The following is a 24315-nucleotide window of genomic DNA, read 5'->3' as shown; positions in this document are numbered from 1 at the left end:
ATCTCTTCTATGAGGGTGTGTGAATATTTGCATCTATGCTTGAACAGAGGTCAGTGCAAAACAACACACAAGCTGCACAGTTAGTATTGCAGCTTCTGGTTGGTAATGTTCAGACTGTGTGCCCTAATCATTAGACATCTTCAGTATACAGTGACAGAAGTAGAAACACGTTTCAGAGTGAGGAGAGACTCACGTTATATTTTTAACGACGCTCCTAAAACTCGTTCGCCGGCTGCTGTTCTTCCGATCCTGACTTTGTGTCCCACCCATTTTAAATCTCCAACCGAAGGATGGACGCCACCGGAGTGTCCCTCAGTTGTTGGGCATGTTTTGCTCTGTGACAGTTTCAGCAGGTAACAGCAGGGCGCTGCTGTCAGATTCCTCCTCTCCTGACAGGTGAGCCCTCCCTCCTCTTGGCAGCCCTGCAAGTCTCCTCCTTTAATTCAACTGCACTTTAGCTTGATATATTGTGGAATAAAAATGGGAGGGATCGGTGCTGTGCTGCTTTTGTTCTGAATACAACCCCTCAGCCATAAAAAGATTAGTCATGACAGAAGGTGGGATGTGGTTTTACCAGTTCCTGACTGGTCAAGGCACATATTTTAAGAAAAAACAGGAAGTTTTAAATTCAAGCACATTAAACTCTGTACATTCATAATTATTTCAGCCTGATCTTAGCTATATGCAGTTTTCTCGCACATTTATTGAATGCAACATAATTTCACACGACTTCTTCCACAGAGAAAACGCACCAATCCCGAGTCAACAACAGAGCTTTTTTGTGAAGAGCTGCCATGAACAGGTACAGACATGTTCTGTGTTCATGGTTGCCATGAGGTGGAGCTGAAGTAATTTCAGGGTTATCTGATGTAATGTTTTAAACTATACCCAAACATGCACTTCAGCGAATTATTCAGTTATTTTTCTATGCATTGTCAATCTATAGGCACAACTGAAATGTTTACGTTTTTATTTAAAAGGGTACTTGCCTGAGTTTTTTTTTTTTTTTTTACTGGTCCACTCAGGTGGACAACATGCATTTCAACTTTGGAATAAATACGTGACAAACATTGAGTGAAAACCATAAAATAATCTGAATATATTTCTGTTAAAATAAAGCGACCATTTTCTAAAACGGTTTAGTGTGAAGGACAAAAATTAGCCATCTCAGCCTGCATTCTCTACATGTCCTCACTCCAATACTACTGCAGTGGTTCCCAACTTCTGTTTACCACGGGTCCCCCCTCAGTCAATCATGTTAGCAAAAATACAATCTGTAACTGTATTATTAAATGAAAATTATTTTATTTAATCTCCTTAACTTGAACATTTGTTTCTTAGGCTTTTTATTATTTTTAGCTCAAATAAAACCTAAAGATAACTGTTGTTGAGAAAGCATCTAAATAAATACAAAATCAACATAAATAATAAACCTGCTTTTGTTATAACAAAAACTGGAGCTCTTTTGAACAAGTTCCCAGTAATCAGGAACAGAACACTTAACAAAACTAATGCTCAGGGTGACTATATCAGTTTAACTTTGTTTTCATCATTTAACTGAGCTTTATTGAGACATCTGAGCTTGCTTGTCTTTAGTAACCCTCGATAGATCTCTGCAGAGAGGAAACAGCTCGTACATTTCTCTCATCTTGCAGGTGAACAGCATTGACACCCCTGCTCCAGTCTTTCTGGCTATAGTTGTTTTATTGTGCCTTTTTTGTTCTTTTGGTTGATAAAAGCTTAGTGTATTCTGCACCTGGGTCCTAATTAAGCATCAGACATCCAAGAATTATCCATACTAACTGATAATATTTACCCATCATCTTGGAAATAAAATATTAAATGTTTCCACGTACCACTAGGGGTACGAGTTCCCCCGGTGCAGTACTGCGCCTAAGCCCTCAAAATAAACCACTCTAACACATAAAGTGAGCTAATTTGCAAAAAAAAAAAACGTTTTTACTTTAGTATAATCTCTGTAATGATGCAAATAGCCATTTCACCGTAAAATAAAAGCATAACGTCCAGATTTGAATAATTCTTAATTGTTACCAATATGTTTAATGTACAGCAGTTTTATGATAAATCTAATCCTGTCTGAAGAAAGATTTAAAGATTTTCTTATTCTAAACTTAAACTGGTTGGTCAAAATAAGAGTCCAGTGGAGAGGCTAATTTGCAAGAGCAATCAACAGTCACACATGCAAGAACTTGGCTTTTAAATAAGCTTCCACTGTAGTGACCACAATGCATGAAGTACTCAAGGCAAACAAAAGGAAATACTGCCACGAGCTATTAGAATGAGTAACCATGGTGTTGATGGGAAACCTGAAATAAATCAGCTACACTTGCTATTAATGATAATTATCAAGCTATTAAGGTTACATTAAACTACTGCAGCTCTTCTAGAGAGTCCTGGTCACGATGGCAGCATGTCCCCCTGTTGTGAAAAAACGACTAGTGGATTTATTTATTTAAACTGGCATCAGATAATGAAGACCGTCCAATGAATGACGTGTTTCAGGTATTTGATTCACAGACAGAAATCTTGCTTCTAATCTTGATGTTTGAGATCGGTCAGAATACAACCGATGAAGGGAGAAGAATGTCTTTTCTACGCCCAGATTAGCTCTCACAGCTTTACACAATAATGTTAATTACAAATCTGTGTCTGGAAACATTTTCTAAGGTTTTAAAATAGGCATGTCACAACATTACTGTTCATAAAAAAGAAAGTATGCAGCAGTAACAAATAACTACGATAACTAAATGAAAATAAATATCAATAAGTAAATGGAGATATTTAGATAAAGATAAATGAAAAAGTTATGACACTAAATACAATTAATCAATTAGTTACCTCATTTACACAAGCAGATTAAGTGATTTCTTTGCTTTCTTATTTAGAACTTTGAGACAATGAACTTAGAGTTCGCCCTGCACATTCATGTTCTGAGCCAATCAGGTTTGAGCATAGACTGAACAGCTTCTGGTATCTTTTTTTACCAGTAGGCTAACAGATCTACAGCACACTGATGTTATAAAGGTGGCACAAAAAATATCAACTGTCGGTTATGTGCACATAAACACCCTGCTGTGCGTAGAAAATATGCTGCATTCTAGACTCCTTCACCCATCAGCTGATTTTATGTGTGACTTTGACGTTCACAGAGCCATCAGGGTCTCTTTCATCACTATTTCTTCTGGTGATTAATTTGATTTAAATGTTATGCAATTCTTTATTGCTGTATTGTAGTTACTTGTATGGCTTTATGATTTTATTGTAAGCATACAGTACCTGACAGAAGTATTTACTTATTCATATTTTATCAAATAACATCCATGAACTAAAATGTTTTTTAATATGGATTTGATGTGATAGACAAACACAAAGCAGTGCATTGTTCTAAAGAGGAAGGAAAATGATTCTTAGTTTTACATTTTCTTAAAAAATAGAGACGTGAAATGTTTTATCTGCATTTGTATTCAGTCCCCTTTAATCTGATACCCCTGAAAAGTCTGAGAAACAATCCTGTGTTGACTCAATGCACCCCGACCCCCCACCTCCTACTTCCGCCTGAGCTCTCTCTGTCCACCAGCTACGCCTGCACATCTGAGCTCACTTGAAATCACAGCTTGGCTTTCTGGCCAAAAACACAGCACTAGAAACTAGGCTGCAGCTCAAACAAGACTCCACACTGTAACTGTGAATGTGTACGTATGGGGAGAAGACATCAGGAGGTGGGGCTTTAAACGGATCATGCAGAATGACAATTTGGCGCAAAGAGGAAATTATCTGGATTTTCAACACATTCTAGAACAAATATACATTATCAGTCATATGTTTTAGATACACTTTTTCATTTAATGGGTCTCTTTATTTTCATGACTATTTACATTGTAGATTCTCACCAAAGGCACCAAGCTAAGAATGAACACAAATGTAATTGTATAGTAAACAAAAAGTGTGAAATAGCTCTAAATATTTTTAGATTTTAGATTTTTCAAAATAGCCACCCTTTGCTTTGATGACTGCTTTGCTCTCTTACCATTCTCTCCATGAGCTTCATGAAGTGGTCATCAGAAATAGTTTTCCAAAGAGTCTTGAAAGAACTTCCCAGAGGTTCATTGAGAGACGGTCAAAGGTTAATATTTCAGTCATTACAGCAAAGGGCGGCTACTTTAAGAAATCTAAAACATAAAACATATTTAAAGCTCCTTAACAATTTTTGGTTTGCTACATAATTCCATATGTGTTCATTCACTGTTTTGATGCCTTCAGTTAGAATCTGTGTACAATGTAAATAGTCATAAACATAAAGAAAACCATATAATGAGAAAGTGTTTCTAAAACGTTTGACTGGTAGCGTATTTTGAAACAAGCCATCTTTTGTGCACCATTTCATAAAGATAAGAAGGTTGTGAAATCCTAAGCTTATTATGTAGTCTTCTTAGAGCTGTCACATGGCTGGTGTCGGCGAGCTGACTCCGCCCATCAAACGCTGCATCCAGGCCAAAATTCCTGTGCTCCAAACAGAATGGAAATTCCAACACAGCTACTGCTTCCTCCCGGCATGTGAGTCATTCAAAGACACTGCTCAGAGTCTCCCACCCCTGTCCCTTTTTCCTGCTCTGAGTCTGAGCCTTAGGGTGTGCCTGTCTGTGACCTCATCCCCACCAAAAAAAATTACAATCTTCAAACTTCAGCTGCAGCAAGCATGGAGCTGTGTTTGTTTTCCACACAGCAACAAGCCGGGAAGTTTACGGATGTTGGAGTGTGTCCCACGCTCAGGTCATGCAACCCTTCTTCTGATAGATTTCTGTCAGAAAGGCTTCCATAAACCCTCGGTTTCTGTCTTTTCCAATAGAAACAGTAAAAAGCAGAGAGTATTATCGTTCACATCCAAATGACTGCGTACTGCTGGCCTGACCAGTGAGGGGGAATTAGAGATTTGTGAAAAGAGCCTTTGTTGTCAAAATACAATAGCTCTCATGTGGCAGCAGAACCTTTAAACCAGACACAGCAAAGTCGCACACAGTGTTCAAAGTCAGCAAATAACACAATGAACAGAAGCAAATACACAACAACCATCACTTCATGCATATTTTCAGGCTCACCTCACTTTTCTGAGGTTGTGACAGATCTGCTGGGAGATTCCTACCCTCAATGATGAAGATCCCCTCTTCAGACTGCTTCTGGTGGTAGTGGTGGTGGTGTCGGCACACTCAGCGAGAAAACTCCTGCTCTCTTTCTCTCTCTCTATGTGACTGAGCCCTGTCCATGTGGCTGGATGGGAAAAGGGAAATAAACTTTCTGGGCAGGTTGCCAACAGCCAAGTGGGTTTTAAAGAAACAGCAGAAGAAGAGCCATATAAGGTCGAATGACACAGTTCAGAGGAGGGATTTAGAGAATGTATATATCACACATGCACACACACTGAAATGTCAATAAATAATTAAGAATGCTTTTTGATTGCTGCAAATCTTTTATTAATCTTATTTGATCACTTATAGGGGAAGGGCTCATCTTGGAAGAACAATTGTTCAAAACTATTATTGGAAACCTGCAAAAAGTTGGTCAGTATTTATAAGAAAGGTTTGGCTGCTGTCATGCAAATACAGATTTTTCACTAATTCTTGAAAGGGGTATAAATAATTTTAACATACCATTTTCTTCTTTTTATATTGTTTTATTATCTTTCAAAGATCTTTGTCTCATTTTCTATCTGAAACAAACCTTTTAATTGAATGAAAATAATTTAAAATCCTAATCTGCCAGGGGTCTGAAGAGTTTTGCTTTTAATTGTATTTTAGATAAAGAATGACTTAAATGAATAACAAATTAATAAATTAAAAAGAAAAGGTTAGCTTATGACATTGACAAGTTGAAGTTTCTGTTCTGCCTTATGTAGAACGTGGACCAGGGCTGGCTACGGAGGACCACAAAGGCTCTTAATAACTTTGGCCAAAATGAAATAGACCTGAACAGGTCTTTGCTTTTTGTTTTCATGTAATATCTGCATACAATTTACACAGCAGAATGACACTAATGTAACAAGCTGCACAATGCAAATCCCAGTTTAAGGTCACAATCGCAAAGAACTGCTTGGATGAAATATTTGGTAGGTTTTAATTATTTACAGAAGATGCCGGACATTAAAATTAGTTTGATTTTTTTTCACCTATAAATTTGGCCACTTGGAAGGTGTATCATGTGGTTTATTCCCATAAGTAATTTAGATTCCAGCGACCAAAATCAGACATTTTAGGGAGAGGGTTGGCAACATTATGGTGATATAAAAGGAAAGAAATGGATTCAACTAAATTCAATATTTTTTCATTACAGCATTTAATAATAAGAATTCAATGTCATGTAACCCTAATAAACTGCAGTCCTAGTGCAAGGATTCTTTCTTTTTTTTGTCATTAGGTCACATCTAAGGGCCTTTTTTCATTTTATTATCCATAAATACAGAATGCTCAACATCAGGTTTTAATGGTTTTTTTTTGTGTGAGAACAGTAGCATTGTGATAACACATAACATATGATGAGGAATGAGCAGGTCCAAAGCAAGATTTAATCAGATACTGGAACGAGGTGTTAAGGAGTTGCTGGTGTTATTTTTAAGTACTGGATAAAAAAAAACATTTGACACAATCAAGCTTCAATAAGCAAATTATGATCAACCTGCAAAAATTAGATGCAGAAATGAAAACAGCAAGGTGGTGTCTCCCTCTAGTGGTTTTTTGTTTTTAACTTTTTTCTTTCATCAAAATGCAACCAGATCCCATACCTTTACTATATTTACAATGAACATTCTTTTTTTATTTTTTTATAGCTACTCTTGTTTCAGCAATCAACCTTTTATCAGCCACAATAAAACGCATTATAGTTTGTGAATGTAAAGTGACAAAACCATGCAACAATTCCAGGCACTGCATGTTGAAGAGGCCATGATGCCATGCACTTTAACGAGGATCTCAGTGCCTCTGAAAGAGAAACAGGCCCACAGCATTACAGATCTTTCACCATGCTTAATAGTCGGTACCAAGAGGCCCCTAAGATGCCAGTCTTTGTACCTGTTCTTGAACGGTGAGCTTTTGAGCTTTTGTTTAACATCCAGTCATATCCTCCTCAGCATCCACAATGCCAAAAAAAAAAAACCTTCTTCAAGTTTTAATTGTTTAAATTTTCTCAATTGTTGCTTTGACTGTTCATACAGTACGGTGGCCCAGAGGTGTCAGGTCAAATACAAAAGCCGCAACACAAATACAAAAGCCGCAACGGAAGTCACGCAACCTCCAACAGAAGTAACAGTGCCTGTTGAATGAAACAACGGGAAGAGAAGCTTTGCTTGCTAACAGCAGACAAATCTTGTCCGTTTGATAAGTGAAACGCATTTTTTTTTATTGTTAATCAGTCACACTGATTGGAACTATGAGTCTACAATGAGCTTTGACTTTGTTGCGTAAGTTAACTTACGCGGTTAGAACTGCGGTCAAGTGAGCCGACAGTCAGAAATACGCGGACCCGCCAGCCGACACTAGCGCCCTATTAAAGATTACTTCGCGCATACAAGGTGCATTACGGTAATGGAGCAGAAAGGACCCGATCCTGACGACGGTTGAGAAAATAAGAGGAAAACAGGAAAGTAACCTTCAGAACATTTATATTAATTACATTTTTACAACTTTCACATTCATGTTTATGTAAAAACAATAAATATTTAATCATTTTACTGTAAATTTTTGGAGAAATATCGGGTCAAAGTATCTACTAATGCTCAACCAGTATATGCTTTTGTTGCTTTTAATTGTGGTTATTGTATAGATAACCCTTTAATATAATCTGAAGAGATTGTGTTGTCACCTCTCATGGTTTTGGAGAAATAAAATTCTGAAAGTGGGACGAAAGCATATACTGGCATCCAGAAAGTATTTGATGTTACAGCCTTATTCCAAGAGAGATTAATTTCAGTTTTCATATCAAATTCGGCACCAAAAATCCTGTAATGACTACATTTCTTCCATTTTTTTTGTGAAAATCCTCTCAAACTCAGCAAGGTTTAATGGGGTCCAGAACACTGGAGCAGTTTTGCTTGAAGAATCTCTCATTATTTGTCTGCTGTTCTCCTACCCTCTACTGGTAGCCCCCCGTTCCTGGTCCAGAAAAATATACCCACAGCATGATGCTGCCACCTCCATGCTTCACAGTAGAAATAGCGTGAGCCAAGTGATGAGCAGTTCTTGCGTGGCCTAAGCAGCGGTTAAAGTCGTCAGGCTAATGCACAATGCTTTAGTATTTTCCTTTGCTGTTCCCCTCTTAACTAAAAGCTTCCACCTAATCCCATTTTAGTGGCCCTGTATCCTGGCAACAAGCAGCGGGGTAATACTCAGCCACAGGCTTGTTTTTAGTTCTTGGAAGCTACATAATGAAGAGACACTGTGCATAAAATGGGCACAGGCCATCCACACCATATCAATGTATGGTTTTGAGCAATGGCTTGAATAGGAGAAGTGCGTTATTTTTCTATAATAGATCTGAATCTCTTCTTCCTGCTAAGAGCCACATAAAGTGATTGATAGGTTGCTTCCCTTTCTTCATGGCCTATCTATCCTGATATATGGGCAACTATAAAAACAAACGCTGAGTTCAGTGCCTTTTACCGAGAAAGACACTTACAAAGCTGCAATAACTAATTTACTGGCCACTTAGGGACAACAAAAACAGACTGTGAAGATTTATCTATCATCACCTTTAGTGCTGATAAAAAAGAACTGCCGTCTGCTTTGACAGCAAATGAGATGGATGTGAAAAACAGTTGTGGGCTGAACAACACACTGCAGCTATGTAAGATCTGAGGAGCTGCAGATTCTTAACTGTAGTCCTTATACTGCCACATTTATCTGGTTTTCACAAAAGTAGCTTTTCATTAATCATAAACACATTTATATTTGACGGATTTGTTGGCATGCCTGGTCAGGATGTGCAAAAAGCCTGAAGATAAAATAATCTTTTATGACAGTAGCGCAATTATACACTGTATGAAATAACAAAATCCTACATTTCATTTGAATACATTTATAAAAAAATCTATGAATGAACACATGTGGAATTATATACTGAACAAAAAAGTGTGAAACAACTGAAAATATGTCTTTATATTCTAGGTTCTTCAAAGTAGCCACCTTTTGCTTTGATTACTGCTCCGCACACTCTTGGCATTCTGTTGATGAGCTTCAAGAGGTAGTCACCTGAAATGGTTTTCTAACAGTCTTGAAGGAGTTCCCAGAGATGCTTAGTACTTGTTGGACCTTATGCCTTCACTCTGCCGTCCAGCTCACCCCAAACCATCTCGATTGGGTTCAGGTCCGGTGACTGTGGAGGCCAGGTCATCTGGTGCAGCACCCCATCACTCTCCTTCTTGGTCAAATAGCCCTTACACAGTCTGGAGGTGTGTTTGGGGTCATTGTCCTGTTGAAAAATAAATGATGGTCCAACTAAATGCAAACCGGATGGAATAGCATGCCACTGCAAGATGCTGTGGTAGCCATGCTGGTTCAGTATGCCTTCAATTTTGAATAAATCCTCAACAGTGTCACCAGCAAAGCACCCCCACTCCATCACACCTCCTCCTCCATGCTTCACGGCGGGAACCAGGCATGTAGAGTCCATCCGTTCACCTCTTCTGCGCTGCATAAAGACACGGTGGTTGGAACCAAAGATCTCAAACTTGGACTCATCAGACCAAAGCACAGATTTCCACTGGTCTAATGTCCATTCCTTGTGTTCTTTAGCCCAAACAAGTCTCTTCTGCTTGTTGCCTGTCCTCAGCAGTGGTTTCCTAGCAGCTATTTTACCATGAAGGCCTGATTCACACAGTCTCCTCTTAACAGTTGTTCTAGAGATGTGTCTGCTGCTAGAACTCTGTGTGGCATTGACCTGTTCTCTAATCTGAGCTGCTATTAACCTGCGATTTCTGAGGCTGGTGACTCGGATGAATTTATCGTCCGCAGCAGAGTTGACTCTTGGTCTTCCTTTCCTGGGGCGGTCCTCATGTGAGCCAGTTTCTATGTAGCGCTTGATGGTTTTTGTGACTGCACTTGGGGACACTTTCAAAGTTTTCCCAATTGTTCAGATTGACTGACCTTCATTCCTTAAAGTAATGATGGCCACTCATTTTTCTTTACTTAGCTGCTTTTTTCTTGCCATAATACAAATTCTAACAGTCTATTCAGTAGGACTATCAGCTGTGTACTGTATCCACCTCCTGCACAACACAACTGATGGTCCCAACCCCATTTATGAGGCTTGAAATCCCACTTATTAAACCTGACAGGGCACACATGTGAAGTGAAAGCCATTTCAGGTGACTACCTCTTGAAGCTCATCAACAGAATACCAAGAGTGTGCGGAGCAGTAATCAAAGCAAAAGGTGGCTGCTTTGAAGAACCTAGAATATAAGGCATCTTTTCAGTTGTTTCACATTTTTTTGTTCACTATATAATTCCACATGTGTTAATTCATAGTTTTGATGCCTCCAGTGTGAAGCTACAATAGTCTTGAAAATAAAGACAACTCTTTGAATGAGAAGGTGTGTCCAAATGTTTGGTCTGTACTGTATACTTTTCTGAAGATACTCTTTTAGTTTTTTAAGTTCTTCAGAGTTTCTGGTTACGTCTACTTAAAAATCCATAACTTTCGTTTTATCTTGGACATAAATATGACATGACGGAAGGCGGGTTTGGGGATCTCCACAGCTCACTGTTAGAGAGCTGCAGCAAAGGGCTTCAGATCACCAAGTCTCTATAGAGTCCAGTACATTCTTTCCCATGTAGATGTAGATGTTTTTCCATGTAGACGGCTGTTTGAAGAAACCTACATGATGAGCTACAACATTTAATTTCCCTTTGGGATTATTTGAATTGAATTTGATGTAGATCCAGTAGATGCCTTGAACGTTTAAGAGTGATGCAAGAAAATGGTCTTTCCTGTCCTACGTTTACCAAAGTAACCCTTGATATGAAACAAAAGATAAACGTGTAAAAGCACCTCATGCTTACTTTCAAGAAAGGTGGAGGAGCCGTGAGGCTGTGGGACCTCAGTGATTGTGTGAAGATCCGTCTGTATGCTCTGACCTTGAAAAATGCTGTTGGAGACTCAATGTCCTGTTGGTAAAATGAGGCTGTACAAAGAATGTATGTAGGAATTTTTAGTAAGTAATTAAGTACAAAACAACAATACTGAGGAAGGAGACATTTAAAAACAAAATGATGGTCCACATGATTACATAAAGAAAGTATATATGTAAACGGGGTGTCACATAGATAGCATCTAATGGTTGCTCTGGAGAATCAGGAAAATCCAAGAAGCCTCTTAGCCTCTCTAACTCTCCTGCTCAGTGTGGTGACAAGAAAAATAGAAAACATTATACCCACAAGGAAACAGAAAGTCATGAATTACAACTAAACATTCATAGAAACTAATCAATTAAAAAAGTAACTTTTTAAAATGATTTTATAAAGCTCCAATTAGTTTTCTTTTAAGGTCCTCGTTAAGGCTTTTTTTCTTTCTTAGTATGGATTTCTTTCCCCACTAAACAAATGTACAGAAATTAAAAGCTTTATTTGATTTCACGTATTTAGTTATTTTATTTTCAGAGTAAGAAAATGGCAATGCAACAAAGGATGGATTTATCTTAAGGCTTTTTTCACATCTCTATTAGAGATGAGAATCTGTGTCCCCAGCTGCCGCCCCCTGATTGTAGCATGTGTATTCATGGATGGACGTTACATCACTTGTAGTGCGGCCAGACGCCAGCAGCAGCAGCATCCAGCAGCGCAGGAGGAGGAGAGCTCCAGCTGGCCATATTGCACACCAGCTCCGCGCAAATCGGCTGCGTCACATCTAAGAAAACACGCACACGCAGCAAGGCTGGAACGATAAGAGCCAAGACATCCAGGGAAGCGCACTGGTTCGTGATAACGCGACTCGGCTGAGCTGGTGAGTATATACATGCACTAAAGCATGTTGTTAAAAAAAAAACTATTTGAAAAAAAGTCATTATAATGCAGTCAGTCCTGCTTATGGTGAGTCCTCTCCTGCGCTTTTGTGGCTATCCAGGCTTTGTACCCCGGCCCACTGTGCGCCTTACATCGTGCATGATGTCGTTTCTGTTTTTTCCATGCATTAAATTTATACCTGCAACCACACACGGGGCGTGACTTACAACGATGCCTTCAATTTAAACGTTACTGAGTGCCTATTTACACCCTGTCTGTGCAGAGGAAAAATGGTGAAGCTGGGAAATAATTTCGCCGAGAAAAACAACGGGAAGGCGGTATCCGAGGACGGATTTGACACCATCCCTCTCATCACACCGCTAGATGCCAGCCAGCTGCAGTTCCCCCCACCTGATAAGGTAAAATGTCGGATTTTAAGAATAAAAGTATTAGTAAAAATCAATAACATACTTTCCTATATTTGAATTAAAATGCCTTTTTTCTATGAGATCATTTATAACTGCTGTATGTGTGTGTTATACTTTATGGCCAGGTGGTTGTAAAGACAAAGGCAGATTATGATGGTGAGAGCAAGAAAGGAAAGCTACGGTCCCCAAAAATCGCAGAGTTCTCCATAAGCATCATCGAAGGTGTCTCTGAGCGGCTCAAAGTAAGACTGATGTCTCCACTGTGGTTCTCCTACCTTATTTCCTAAAACCCTCACACTCCCACACACTCATATATTTGAGGGCTGACGGCTGTCCCCTTCCCTTGCCTTTTGGGACATCTGTCACTTTCATCTATCCAGTTGAAGCTCCTTGGTTCAGGCCCCCTTAATATCCTTTTATTGTACAGATAAACAGGGAGCCATAATGCATAATGATTCACTTAACCCCGCCCTAAGGCTTTCATTAATTCAGCTGCTGCCATGGAGATGGCCTCCACTTCTCTCCCAGCTCCCCTTCGCTGCCCTGCACCGTTCGCACCTAATGATTCCAGCGTGTTATTTTAGTAGAGGAAGCGCTGAAAAAACAGGTGGAGTTGGGCTAAATCTGCACAGATCTGGGTTTTGTATGCAGACTTCCCTTCTTTATCTTCAAGTTCAGAATCAACAAATGACACCAGCTCTGTGAAGAATGTCACGCTTCTTTTATGAAGGATTAAAGAGGCACGTCCCTGTCTCAGAGAATGGCGTTGTTGCTTTGAAATGCATCCGGCAGGCCTTTTATCACAGACAGGCTCCTTTATAAGCTCCTGTTGCTTTACTTTGTGCCATCTGCTCTGCTTTGCAACAGCAGGATTTGATTTGGCAGATAGAAGCTAGAAATCCTGTCAGACCTGTGCTAAACAACATGAGCAACTCTAAGTAACTGCATTGGATGTTCTTTTGGCCATTTCTTGGCCTCATTTTAACCGAGTATGAGGCAGTATAGTATATCCATTTATATTGTCTAATAAAAATAGTTTAAACACATAATTGGCACTGACCAACCCGTTTCTCCCACATCTTCTGCTACCCTGCTCTCGTTACTCAGAATCACCAGTAGCTGTTACGTAACCCTCCCGAGAACTGACGGTTCAGCCTCACAGATGGCCACTCAAGCTTTGTACTGGTGTAAATGCTACATGCATTACATGTTGGAGCTCTAACCAGTTTGGTACCAATACCATGAATTTCACATTTTGTTGCAGTGAAACCACAAACTTCAGGAAAAGCACACTTGTAAAAAGTGAATGTAAAATGAGACCTGATTTTAAACATGTTTTACAAGTAAAACATCTGTAGTCATGTGAGGTATGGGTCTTACAGCCTTGAACATACTGAGACTAAAATTTTTGCTCATTCTTATTCCCATTAATCCTGTGCACCTCAAGAAAAGCATCCCCACAGCATGATGCTGCCCCCGCTTGTTTCAGCCTGAGGATGGTGTGTTCAGGGAGATGTGCAGTGTTAATTTTCTGCCATATCTAGTGTTTTGTGTATGTCCAAAAACCTAAATTTTGGTCTCATCTGGTCTTAAGACATTCTTTCAAATATTTACTGTTTCCCCGGCATTGGATCTCAGCTGGGAGATCGACAGACGGATCGGTGCGGCTGCCACAGTAATGGGGGAACTGTGCCGGTCCATTGTGGTGAAGAGAGAGCTGAGCCGAAAAACGAAGCTCTCGATTTACCGGCCGGTCTACGTTCCTACCCTCACATATGGCTATGAACTTTGGGTCATGACCAAAAGAACAAGATTCTGGATACAAGCGGCTGAAATGAGCTTCCTCCGTAGGGTGGCTGGACACTCCCTTAGAGATAGGGTGAGGAGCTCGACCATCTGGGAGGGGCTCGGAGTAGAGCCGCTGCTCCTCCACATCGAGAGGAGCCAGTTGAAGTGGCTCGGGCATCTACACCGGATGCCTCCTGGATGCCTTCCTCGGGAGGTGTTCCAGGCACGTCCCACCGGGAGGAGGCCCAGTGGACGGCCCGGGACACGCTGGAGGGACTATGTTTCTCGGCTGGCCTGGGAATGCCTTGGGCTCCCCCCGGAGGAGCTGGAGGAGGTGTCTGGGGAGAGGGACGTCTGGGCGTCTCTGCTGAGTCTGCTGCCCCCGCGACCCGGTCCCGGATAAAGCGGAAGACAACGAGTACGAGTACAATTTTTCTTCTACTTCAAAATTCTGTAGTGCTTTGTGCTAGTCTGTCACATAAATGCCTAATAATATACATTAAAGTTTGTGATTCTGACATGAAAAAAATGTAACAAAACCTCAATAGGTATGCATACTTTTCACAAGGTACTGTACTGATTTGTGTAGATTCATACTTTTGTGTACATATACAGTACATTTTCCATCAATGCTCTTTAATAGTGGTTTTCTATCTAACCTTTGATATCAAGAGAAGACAACACAGCAGATGCAAGCCAAAGATGATCACACACATTTAAGATATTGACATTGTAAAATAATGTGGAGAAAATACATACATATTAAAAATACTTGACTGGTATCATCCCAGTACGGTTCTTACTCGGTCTGAAAAAGTGTGGAATTAGCTATTGTTATGTTCCTGCTCTTAGGAATGCTGTGCATGGAGTTTCTTTAGGCTTTATAAAAATATTCTAAAAGACAGGAATCACAAAAAAAAAAAAAAATCTTTTTACACTAAAGAGTCAAACAACATAATTTGTTTTTGATTTGTCACCTCACAAGCTTTATAGTTTGGCCTTGAGTATTTTGGTTTACAAATTCCTGACTGAGAACCCATTGATTAATATCAAAAATAAAACAATAACCAATTTCTCTGCTTCTTGAGGGTCTGGACAATTTCTGTGTTACTGGATCTGGTTTAGATGAAACAATGCAGCGGCTATCGGTTTAATTAGTAGACACAGAATAAAGTATCGCAGATTACAAATTCAAGAACGTATAACAAATCTTTATGTAGTCCTCATTCAATAAGTCTAGGTGGTGTAGATTTGGAAAAATCGAAGTTTCTAAGTTTTAGATGCCAAAACAGCTCTAAAATACATGAACCTGCAAGTCAAAAAACAACTTCAGACTGTTGTTTGTTGGTTTGTGGAAAATACAGTTAAGCCCAAAATTATTCATACCCCTAGAAAATGTAGACTTTAAGTAATCTTTTAATTTACCAACATGCTTGTTCCGACTAGAAGTAACATTCAGGTTTCAAAATGGCCTAGCCAGAATTTTGACTAGAGTTTGTGGAAGGAGCTAAAGATTAGGGTGATGGCAAATGCTGTATCAGTGGAAATATGCAAAAAGCTCTTCAGCAACTATAAAGACTTTGATTGTGCCAATGAATGATTTTAAATATACAGTAAATGTGCCAGTATGAATAATTTTGGGCATATCTGTACAGATCATAAAACACAACTACTGCACAAACAGTAGTTTGATCTAGAAGTCTGAGTTTGGAAAGTTTAATACAGGAAACATGTAGGATCTCCCCTTTTAGACATGTAATGTTGAAATACCTGTGTGTCTTTATCAGTTCTCATTTAAACAGGTATTGATTAGGTATATTCACAATTGCCTTTTCAACACATCAGTCGGTGGATAAGTGAATCTGCCCTGACCGACTGGGGGTTTGAGAGGGCAGACCGAACATGCAAAAACACAGAAGCACTGATCCAGGAGTACTTTCTGTGTTAAAAAGTAAAGGCAGATTTACTCTTTGGGTCATTAATACTGTTTGGGTTGGCTGTGACCCACTTAGAATGGGGGGGGGGGGAAGTGTGATTGTCAGTCCCTGTAAGTGTTGAAGAGCAGGTCTCTGTGCTATACAAGTATTTTTCATGTTATGCAGTGAACTGAAGTTTGTATGATAGTGAGAAACGTTGCTGTATGAACATGGCAGAAAATAGTTTAATCTTAAGTAGGCAGTATACATTTTTGGAATGCAACATATTTATATGCCTTAAAGTATTTTTCTTTGTTTTATGTTAAACATACCTTAATTTATTTTACTGGGATTTTATGTGATAAACCAACACAAAATAGCAAAAAAAAATTTAAAGTGGAAGTGAATGATGCACAGTTTTCACATTTGTTTTTACACAAACATCTTAAGAGTTTGGTGTGCATTTGTATTCAGTGCCCTTTATGCTGATACCAGAAATAAAATTATGTAGAACCAACTGCCTTCTGATAGTTCTGGCTGAGCTGCAGAGATCCACAGCTCAGGTGGGAAAATCTGTTGACAGGACAACTATTAGTGATGCACTCCACAAATCTGACCTTTCTGAAAGAATGACAAGGGGAAATACATTGTTGCAAGAAAGCCAAAGGAAGTTCTGTTTGTAGTTTGTCTCAAGCCAGGTAAGAGAAACGGCAAACATGTGGAGGAAGATGCTCTGTTCAGACGAATCCAAAATACAATGTCAGGTGATCAACGAAGATGGCACGTAATGGTGAACGCTAAACAATGAAACATGGAGGTGGTAGCATGTTGTGGGGATGTCTTTCTTCAGCAGGAACAGAGCATCTGGTTAGAGCTGATAGGAAGATAGACTGAGCAAAAACAGAGCAGTGCTGGGAGAAGTCCTGCTAGAGGCTGCAAAAGACCTTCCAGCAACAATATTAAACATTTACCCAGAGCAACAATGGAACGGTTTAATTAAAATAACATTTATGTGTTGGAATGGCCCTGTCAAAGTCCAGACCTAAATCTAAGAATCTGTGGCAAGACTTAAAAAAATTATGTTTATCAGTCCTCTCTATCAAATCATGCCGAGCTTGATTTGTTTTGCAAAGAAGAATCTGCAAAAGCTTCACCCTCTAGATGTGCAAAGTTAGTTGGGACATCTTCCAAGAGATCTGCAGCTGAAATTGCAGCAAAATGTGGTTCTAAAAGGTATTGACTCAGGTGGGCTGAATATAAATTTCTGCCACACTTTTCTTCACTATATTTCACAATATTTTGGTCTGATCTGTACACATCTCTCTTTTCATTAGTTAAAGTTACTTTTTATTTGAGTAACTAGACAGCTAGCAGTCCTTACTGATGAAGTTGTTTCTGTCTGCATCAGGTGACCCTGCTGGTGATCTGTGCCCTGGCGTTCCTGGTGTGTGTGGTGTTCCTGGTTGTCTATAAGATCTACCAGTATGAGCAGCCGTGTCCCGACAGCTTCGTTTACGTGGTAAAACTTCAAAACCTTCCTTCAATGTGGATTGTTTGACCTTAATATTTGAACACCAAGATAACTTTTGTGTTATGACATGATCCCAAGTTGCTTTGTTACACCTTTGAGTTTAGGGAGGTGTAAAATCTAAATTGCATTTTGCTTTGCAGCTTGTCAGAGAAGCTTATTTTGTTTCAGCAACCTCAGTGTTTTCTCTTATGTAACTTCAAATAGTAAAAGTGAGTCATAATATGATCAAAGTTTTTTCTAATGTTTGTCTTCACCTTCTGGAGCAGCAAGGCCGCTGCATGCCGACCGGACTTTACGGCAACTATCCCCCTCAGGGTCCCGGGGGCCGTGGCCGCCTCTTTACCCTCATCAACCACTACAACATGGCCAAGCAGACGATCACTCGGTCGGTGTCTCCGTGGGTGACCATCATGTCTGAGGAGAAGGTAACCCAGCAAGAGATGGAGACCGCCCAGAAGCTGGCCTAAACCTTGCTGGGATTAGGAGGTGGCCTCGTGACCTTTGGTGAAGAAAAAAATAAATAATACGGTTGTGCCATTCAAGCAAACCTCGAGTCCAGTTGCTTTCTGTGGGTGAAAAAAAAAACAAAAAAACAATTTATCTTGCCTGAGGTGCTATGCTGCCTTGTTGATGTAGTTTGGTCAGCTGATGTGTACAGTAGCTGGAAATCTGTGGAAGTTTTGAGCATGTTCTCAGCACAATGAGGCTCAGTTTGGTGGATTCACGATTTGTTTGAATAGCATATGTTATTTATTTATTTACATGGCATAGCATAGTGGCTGACATGTAGAAAAAGGCCACAGAAACACACGCACACTGTCTTTGTACATACACACATATATATAAAGAAACTCACTTTAGTACGGAGATTGTGAGCCATTCTGTGTCTGTGTCGCTTGTTTGAGCGCACGTGCACGCACGACTCGACTCCAGCAGCACTCGGTTTGCTTCGAGTCTCGTTTTCGAGTACTGACGACAGCATTTTACACCTCTGTTGATTTTCTCACCAAGCTAGTGGCGTATTTCCTATCGATTTCATCTGTGCAGAAACATTTTAATGTCATGATATAGTGAAACGTTAAGCCTTGACCTAACAGAAACGTACCAGCAAAAGAAATATTTTAAACAGTGTTGTTTTGAGTCCTCTAATATGGACTTTTAATGATAGTTCCCATTATTCATGGACTCCATGTGCTTTTCGTTGATGGCTATGGTATACCTTATTACTTACTTTTCATAGCACAACTTCAATGATGTATTGAATGTTTTTTGCGAATGAAGACACTGTAATATGCAGAGCTTTCCATTGATTAATGTCCCCACAGGTGGCGGTCCGCCGCCACCTGAAACTCGTTCTAGCCTGATGTAGTGGAACAATCTGACCGTAGTGGCTTGTCCTGTAGCTTTTTCTTTCTCCTCTCTGTATTAGCCATTTAACTTGAGCCGTCCCAATATATGTACCTTTTTTCAAGCAATGTGATGACTACCATTAAAGTGCATTTGCTACATGAAAATGTTAAATGAACAACTGAAATAAAGTGCTTTCATTTCAAACTGATGCTGGAATTTTCTAAGATTATAACTATTTCATTTATTATTCAGAGAGGATATCTTTTCGGTGAAGATGAAATAAAGGCGGTTTACAGACGAGGTCATAAATTTTGGATCTTATTGTGGATTTTCTATTATCCACACGGCTGAATTCAAAGACACGGCGTCAAATATATACATGCAGCCACCTCTGATATTTGGACAAATGTCACTTAGCAAGTTAGTGAAAAACTCCTGCTTTTTGCAGCCATTAAAGTCGTGGCATGTTACCAGCTGGATATTAGGTAGTTTCATGCCACGGACCTGGCTCTTAAGCATATTCCATAGATTTTCAACAGAGTTGAGGTCAGGGCCATTTCAGATGCCTAGCCTTAGTGTGCTTTATTAAATTCAGAACTAGGTTTTGATGTGCATTTAGGAAAACTGACCTGATGGAACAGCTGATTGCGTCCATGTTTCAACCATCTAGCTGCGGAAACTAGTCCTCCTTCCTTACTCCACTCACATCAAAACAGACCACCAGCATCATACAGCCACCACCATGCTCAAATGCTGGTAGAGCTTGCATAGGAAGAGGGACTGCTACAAAGTCAATGACTTCATGCAACACGCTGGGCCTTGTGGATTAGAGAACATAAAAACATTTTACTAATCAGCATTAAAAACAGACTCCTCCTTGAAGAAACCCGTCATGAAGACAAAAATATCGAGGCACATGACGTCGCCCGGTACGGCAGAGCCGGGGTCCCACCCTGGAGCCAGGCCTGGGGTCGGGACTTGCCGGAGAGCGCCTGGTGACCGGGTTGCTCCTCGCGGGACCCGGCCGGGCCAAGCCTGAACGAGAGACGCGAGGCCATCCCCCATTGGGCCCGCCACCTGCAGGGGGAACCGTGAGGGACCGGTGCAAAGAGGATTGGGTGGTGGACGAAGGTGGAGACCTCAGCGGCCCGATCCCCGGATGCTTAGGCTGGCTCTAGGGACGTGGAATGTCACCTCGCTGGGGGGGAAGGAGGCTGAGCTTATGCGGGAGGTCGAGAGATATCGACTAGAAATAGTCGGGCTCGCCTCCACGCACAGCGTGGGCTCTGGAACCCATCTCCTTGAGAGGGGTTGGACTCTCTTCTACTCTGGAGTGGCCCACGGGGAGAGGCGGCGGGCTGGTGTGGGTTTGCTTGTTGCCCCCCAGCTCAGCCGTCTCATGTTGGGGTTTACCCCAGTGGATGAGAGGGTCGTATCCCTGCGCCTTCGGGTTGGGGATAGGTCTCTATGGGCCGAGCGGTAGTGCGGAGTACCCGGCCTTTTTGGTGTCACTGTCGGGGGTGCTGGATAGTGCCCCTCCTGGGGACTCCATTATTCTGCTGGGGGACTTCAACGCCCACGTGGGAAACGACAGTGACACCTGGAGAGGCTTGATCGGGAGGAATGGCCTCCTCAATCTGAATCCGAGTGGTGTTTTGTTATTGGACTTCTGTGCTAGTCATGGATTGTCCATAATGAACACCATGTTCAAACATAAGGGTGTACATCAGTGCACTTGGCACCAGGACACTCTAGGCAGGAGGTCGATGATCGACTTTGTTGTCGTATCATCAGACCTTCGGCCGCATGTTATGGACACTCGGGTGAAGAAAGGGGCTGAGCTGTCCACTGATCACCACCTGGTGGTGAGTTGGATCCGCTGGAGGAGGAGAAAGCCGGACAGACTTGGCAGGCCCAAGCGCATAGCGAAGGTCTGCTGGGAACGCCTGGCGGAGCCCTCGGCCAGGGATGCATTCAACTCCCACCTCCGGGAGAGCTTTGACCAGATCCCGGGGGATGTTGGAGACATAGAGTCCGAGTGGACCATGTTCTCCGCATCTATTGTCGATGCTGCTGCCCGTAGCTGCGGCCGTAAGGTCTGCGGTGCCTGTCGCGGCAGCAATCCCAGAACCCGGTGGTGGACACCGGCAGTAAGGGATGCTGTCAAGCTGAAGAAGGAGTCCTATCGGCTGTGGTTGGCTTGTGGGACTCCTGAGGCGGCTGACGGGTACCGTGAGGCCAAGTGTGCTGCGGCCCGGGCTGTGGCAGAGGCAAAAACTCGGGCCTGGGAGGAGTTCGGTGAGGCCATGGAGAAGGACTACCGGTTGGCCTCGAAGCGATTCTGGCAAACCATCCGGCGCCTCAGGAGGGGGAAGCAGTGCTTCGCCAACACTGTTTAAAGTGGGGGTGGGAGGCTGCTGACCTCGACTGATGACATTATCGGGCGGTGGAAGGAGTACTTCGAGGATCTCCTCAATCCTGCCATCACGAATTCCGTGGTAGAAATAGAGGCTGGGGACTCGGGGACTCACCCAGGCTGAAGTCACCGAGGTGGTTAAAAAGCTCCGCGGTGGCAAGGCTTCGGGGGTGGATGAGATCCGCCCTGAGTGCCTCAAATCTCTGGATGTTGTTGGGCTGTCATGGTTGACACGCCTCTTCAACATTGCATGGCGGTTGGGGACAGTGCCTCTGGACTGGCAGACTGGGGTGGTGGTCCCCCTTCATAAGAAGGGTGTGTTCCAACTACAGGGGGGATCACACTCCTCAGCCTCCCTGGTAAGGCCTACGCCAGGGTATTGGAGAGGAGAGTCCGACCGATAGTCGAACCTCGGCTTCAGGAGGAGCAGTGTGGTTTTCGTCACAGCCGTGGAACACTGGACCAGCTCCATACCCTCTACAGGGTGCTCGAGGGCTCGTGGGAGTTTGCCCAACCGGTTCACATGTGTTTTGTGGACCTGGAGAAGGCATTTGACTGTGTCCCTCGTGATGCCCTGTGGGGGGTGCTCCAGGAGTATGGAATCGGGGGCCCTTTATTAGGGGCCATCCGGTCCCTGTACGAGTGGAGCAGGAGTTTGGTCCGCATTGCCGGCACTAAGTTGGACCTCTTCCCGGTACATGTTGGACTCCGGCAGGGCTGCCCTTTGTCACCGGTCCTGTTCATAACTTTTATGGACAGGATTTCTAGACGCAGCCAAGGGCCGGAGGGGGTCTGGTTTGGGGACCAGAGGATTTCGTCTCTTCTTTTTGCAGATGACGTGGTCCTGCTGGCCCCCTCTAGCCAAGACCTACAGCATGCGCTGTGGCGGTTCGCAGCCGAGTGTGAAGCGGCTGGGATGAAGATCAGTTCCTCCAAGTCCGAGGCCATGGTTCTCGACCGGAAAATGGTGGCTTGTCCTCTTCAGGTTGGAGGGGAGTTCCTGCCTCAAGTGGAGGAGTTTAAGTATCTCGGGGTCTTGTTCACGAGTGATGGAAGAATGGAGCGGGAGATCGACAGACGGATCGGTGAGGCTCCCACAGTAATGGGGGCGCTGTGCTGGTCTGTTGTGGTGAAGAGAGAGCTTAGCCGAAAAGCAAAGCTCTCAATTTACCGGTCGGTCTACGTTCCTACCCTCACCTATGGCCATGAACTTTGGGTCATGACCAAAAGAACGAGATCACGGATACAAGCGGCTGAAATGAGCTTCCTCCGTAGGGTGGCCGGGCACTCCCTTAGAGATAGGGTGAGGAGCTCGGCGATCCGGGAGGGGCTCGGAGTAGAGCCGCTGCTCCTCCACATTGAGAGGAGCTGTTGAGGTGGCTCGGGCATCTATACCGGATGCCTCCTGGACGCCTTCCTCGGGAGGTGTTCCAGGCACGTCCCACCGGGACGAGGCCCAGGACACGCTGGAGGGACCATGTCTCTCGGCTGGCCTGGGAACGCCTTGGGCTCCTCCCGGAGGAGCTGGAGGAGGTGTCTGGAGAGAGGGACGTCTGGGTGTCTCTGCTGAGTCTGCTGCCCCCGCGACCCGGTCCCGGATAAGCGGAAGACGACGAGTACGAGTACATTAAAAACAGAATTTGAATTATAATTAGGGCTTAGTTGGAATGTATGTAATTGAATATGAATGTTTGCAGTATTGGATTGCATCTCTGTATACATTTCTGGATGTGAATTGGATCTGTTTGTGTTAGGTATTATTTAGTCAACTCAGAGGTAAGAACGATACAGTCAGAGTTACTTGCAGCAAGGGTAGCCCACTTTGCAGTGAAACTACAAAGTTTTTGACACCCTATCTCTTTATTTATATGCACAGTTCAACAGACAGTTCAGACAGGGTGTGTGTGTGTGAGAAAGAAAGGAGGCTGGTTCACACAGAGATAACAATGATCTCACACACACAGGGAGGAAGGCATAGTGCAGGTGCCTTGCAACACAAAGTTTTTACATGAGTGATAACAAGTTTTTGCACCCATCCAACAGTTTGTCTAGTGAAGTCAATTAAGATAACATCTGTTGTGAACTGTCGCTATATAAATAAACTGACCTTAATCGTTATAACATGAGAAAATAACCTAATTTAATTGAATATTCTCATATTTTAAAATCCTTGCCTCCACTGATCGTAAAACCTTTCTTCAGACGGTGTTTGGCTTATCCAGGTGAGCAGCTGCTAATTTCTGTTCATTCTGGATCTGGGGCTTCTTTTTGTTGTTTGTACCTTGTCATTCAATTGCAACCCTATACTTGCTTAACTATAGGTTTAATGTCCAGTTGAGACAACCTGTTGTGTGTCCAAGCTTTAAATATCTTGCTGATTTAAAGTAAAGTTACTGAATTTAGAGGACTTCCTACAATATTCCATCCTGGCAGTGAAACAGATCCCCAGCATGCTGCAGCCATCACCATGCTTGACAGCCTGGATCAGGGGCCTATCTGTATGTCTACACCTTCTCGGTCCATGGCAATGCTATACTCTCTTCATTGTGGGCAGAGACACTGGTGATCCAGCATGTTCCAGTTTAAGATAGGCTGGATCCTAAGTGGTTTTTAGGTTGTTTTTTTTAACATTCTAAACACTTTTATTTGAAGTTTAAAGTTTGGATCTGATGACTAAAACTTTGATGCAGTTAGGCATTTCAACAGGACAGTGATCACAAATGCACATTAAAAAGGTTATTGGGATGGAAAGAGCAGGATGACAAACCTTTGGAATGGCCCTGAACTTCATTCTGTAAAATATATACGGACTTAACATTTGACTGCATCTGTGAAAGCTGGAAAAACATAGATTAGTCCTAACTGCAAACTTAGCATGTAATAA

At 42.2% G+C, this 24315-nt stretch overlaps 2 protein-coding genes across 2 annotated transcripts in view; one reads left to right on the top strand and one right to left on the bottom strand.

Moving 5' to 3' along the window:
• The window catches only part of tacc1 (transforming, acidic coiled-coil containing protein 1), a 40458-nt gene extending 39191 nt beyond the window's left edge, over nucleotides 1–1267 (bottom strand). Inside the window, exon 1 of the mRNA XM_047348818.1 lies at nucleotides 194–1267. Within this exon, the coding sequence (XP_047204774.1) occupies nucleotides 194–270 (77 nt within the window). The 5' untranslated portion in view covers nucleotides 271–1267. The remainder of the gene's footprint in view (nucleotides 1–193) is intronic.
• A 10528-nt stretch (nucleotides 1268–11795) lies between these two features.
• Nucleotides 11796–19219, top strand: LOC124857525 (neuronal vesicle trafficking-associated protein 1-like). The gene is made up of 5 exons (XM_047348822.1): nucleotides 11796–12003; nucleotides 12286–12421; nucleotides 12556–12672; nucleotides 17543–17653; nucleotides 17932–19219. Exons 2-5 carry the CDS (start codon nucleotides 12293–12295, stop codon nucleotides 18130–18132), a joined length of 558 nt encoding a protein of 185 aa, XP_047204778.1. The 5' UTR covers nucleotides 11796–12003; nucleotides 12286–12292; the 3' UTR covers nucleotides 18133–19219.
• Nucleotides 19220–24315: the final 5096 nt, after the last annotated feature.

Source organism: Girardinichthys multiradiatus, chromosome 20 (genome assembly GCF_021462225.1).
Source record: "Girardinichthys multiradiatus isolate DD_20200921_A chromosome 20, DD_fGirMul_XY1, whole genome shotgun sequence".
NCBI lineage: Eukaryota > Metazoa > Chordata > Actinopteri > Cyprinodontiformes > Goodeidae > Girardinichthys > Girardinichthys multiradiatus.
This window is presented reverse-complemented; position numbering and strand designations above follow the sequence as displayed.

Excerpts from the sequence above, each read along its gene's own strand:
- LOC124857525 (XM_047348822.1), top strand. The coding sequence starts at position 12,293 with ATGGTGAAGCTGGGAAATAATTTCGCCGAGAAAAACAACGGGAAGGCG. Across the intron at positions 12,422-12,555 it reads AGTTCCCCCCACCTGATAAG|GTGGTTGTAAAGACAAAGGC; the intron begins GTAAAATGTCGG and ends CTTTATGGCCAG. Across the intron at positions 17,654-17,931 it reads CCGACAGCTTCGTTTACGTG|CAAGGCCGCTGCATGCCGAC; the intron begins GTAAAACTTCAA and ends CTTCTGGAGCAG.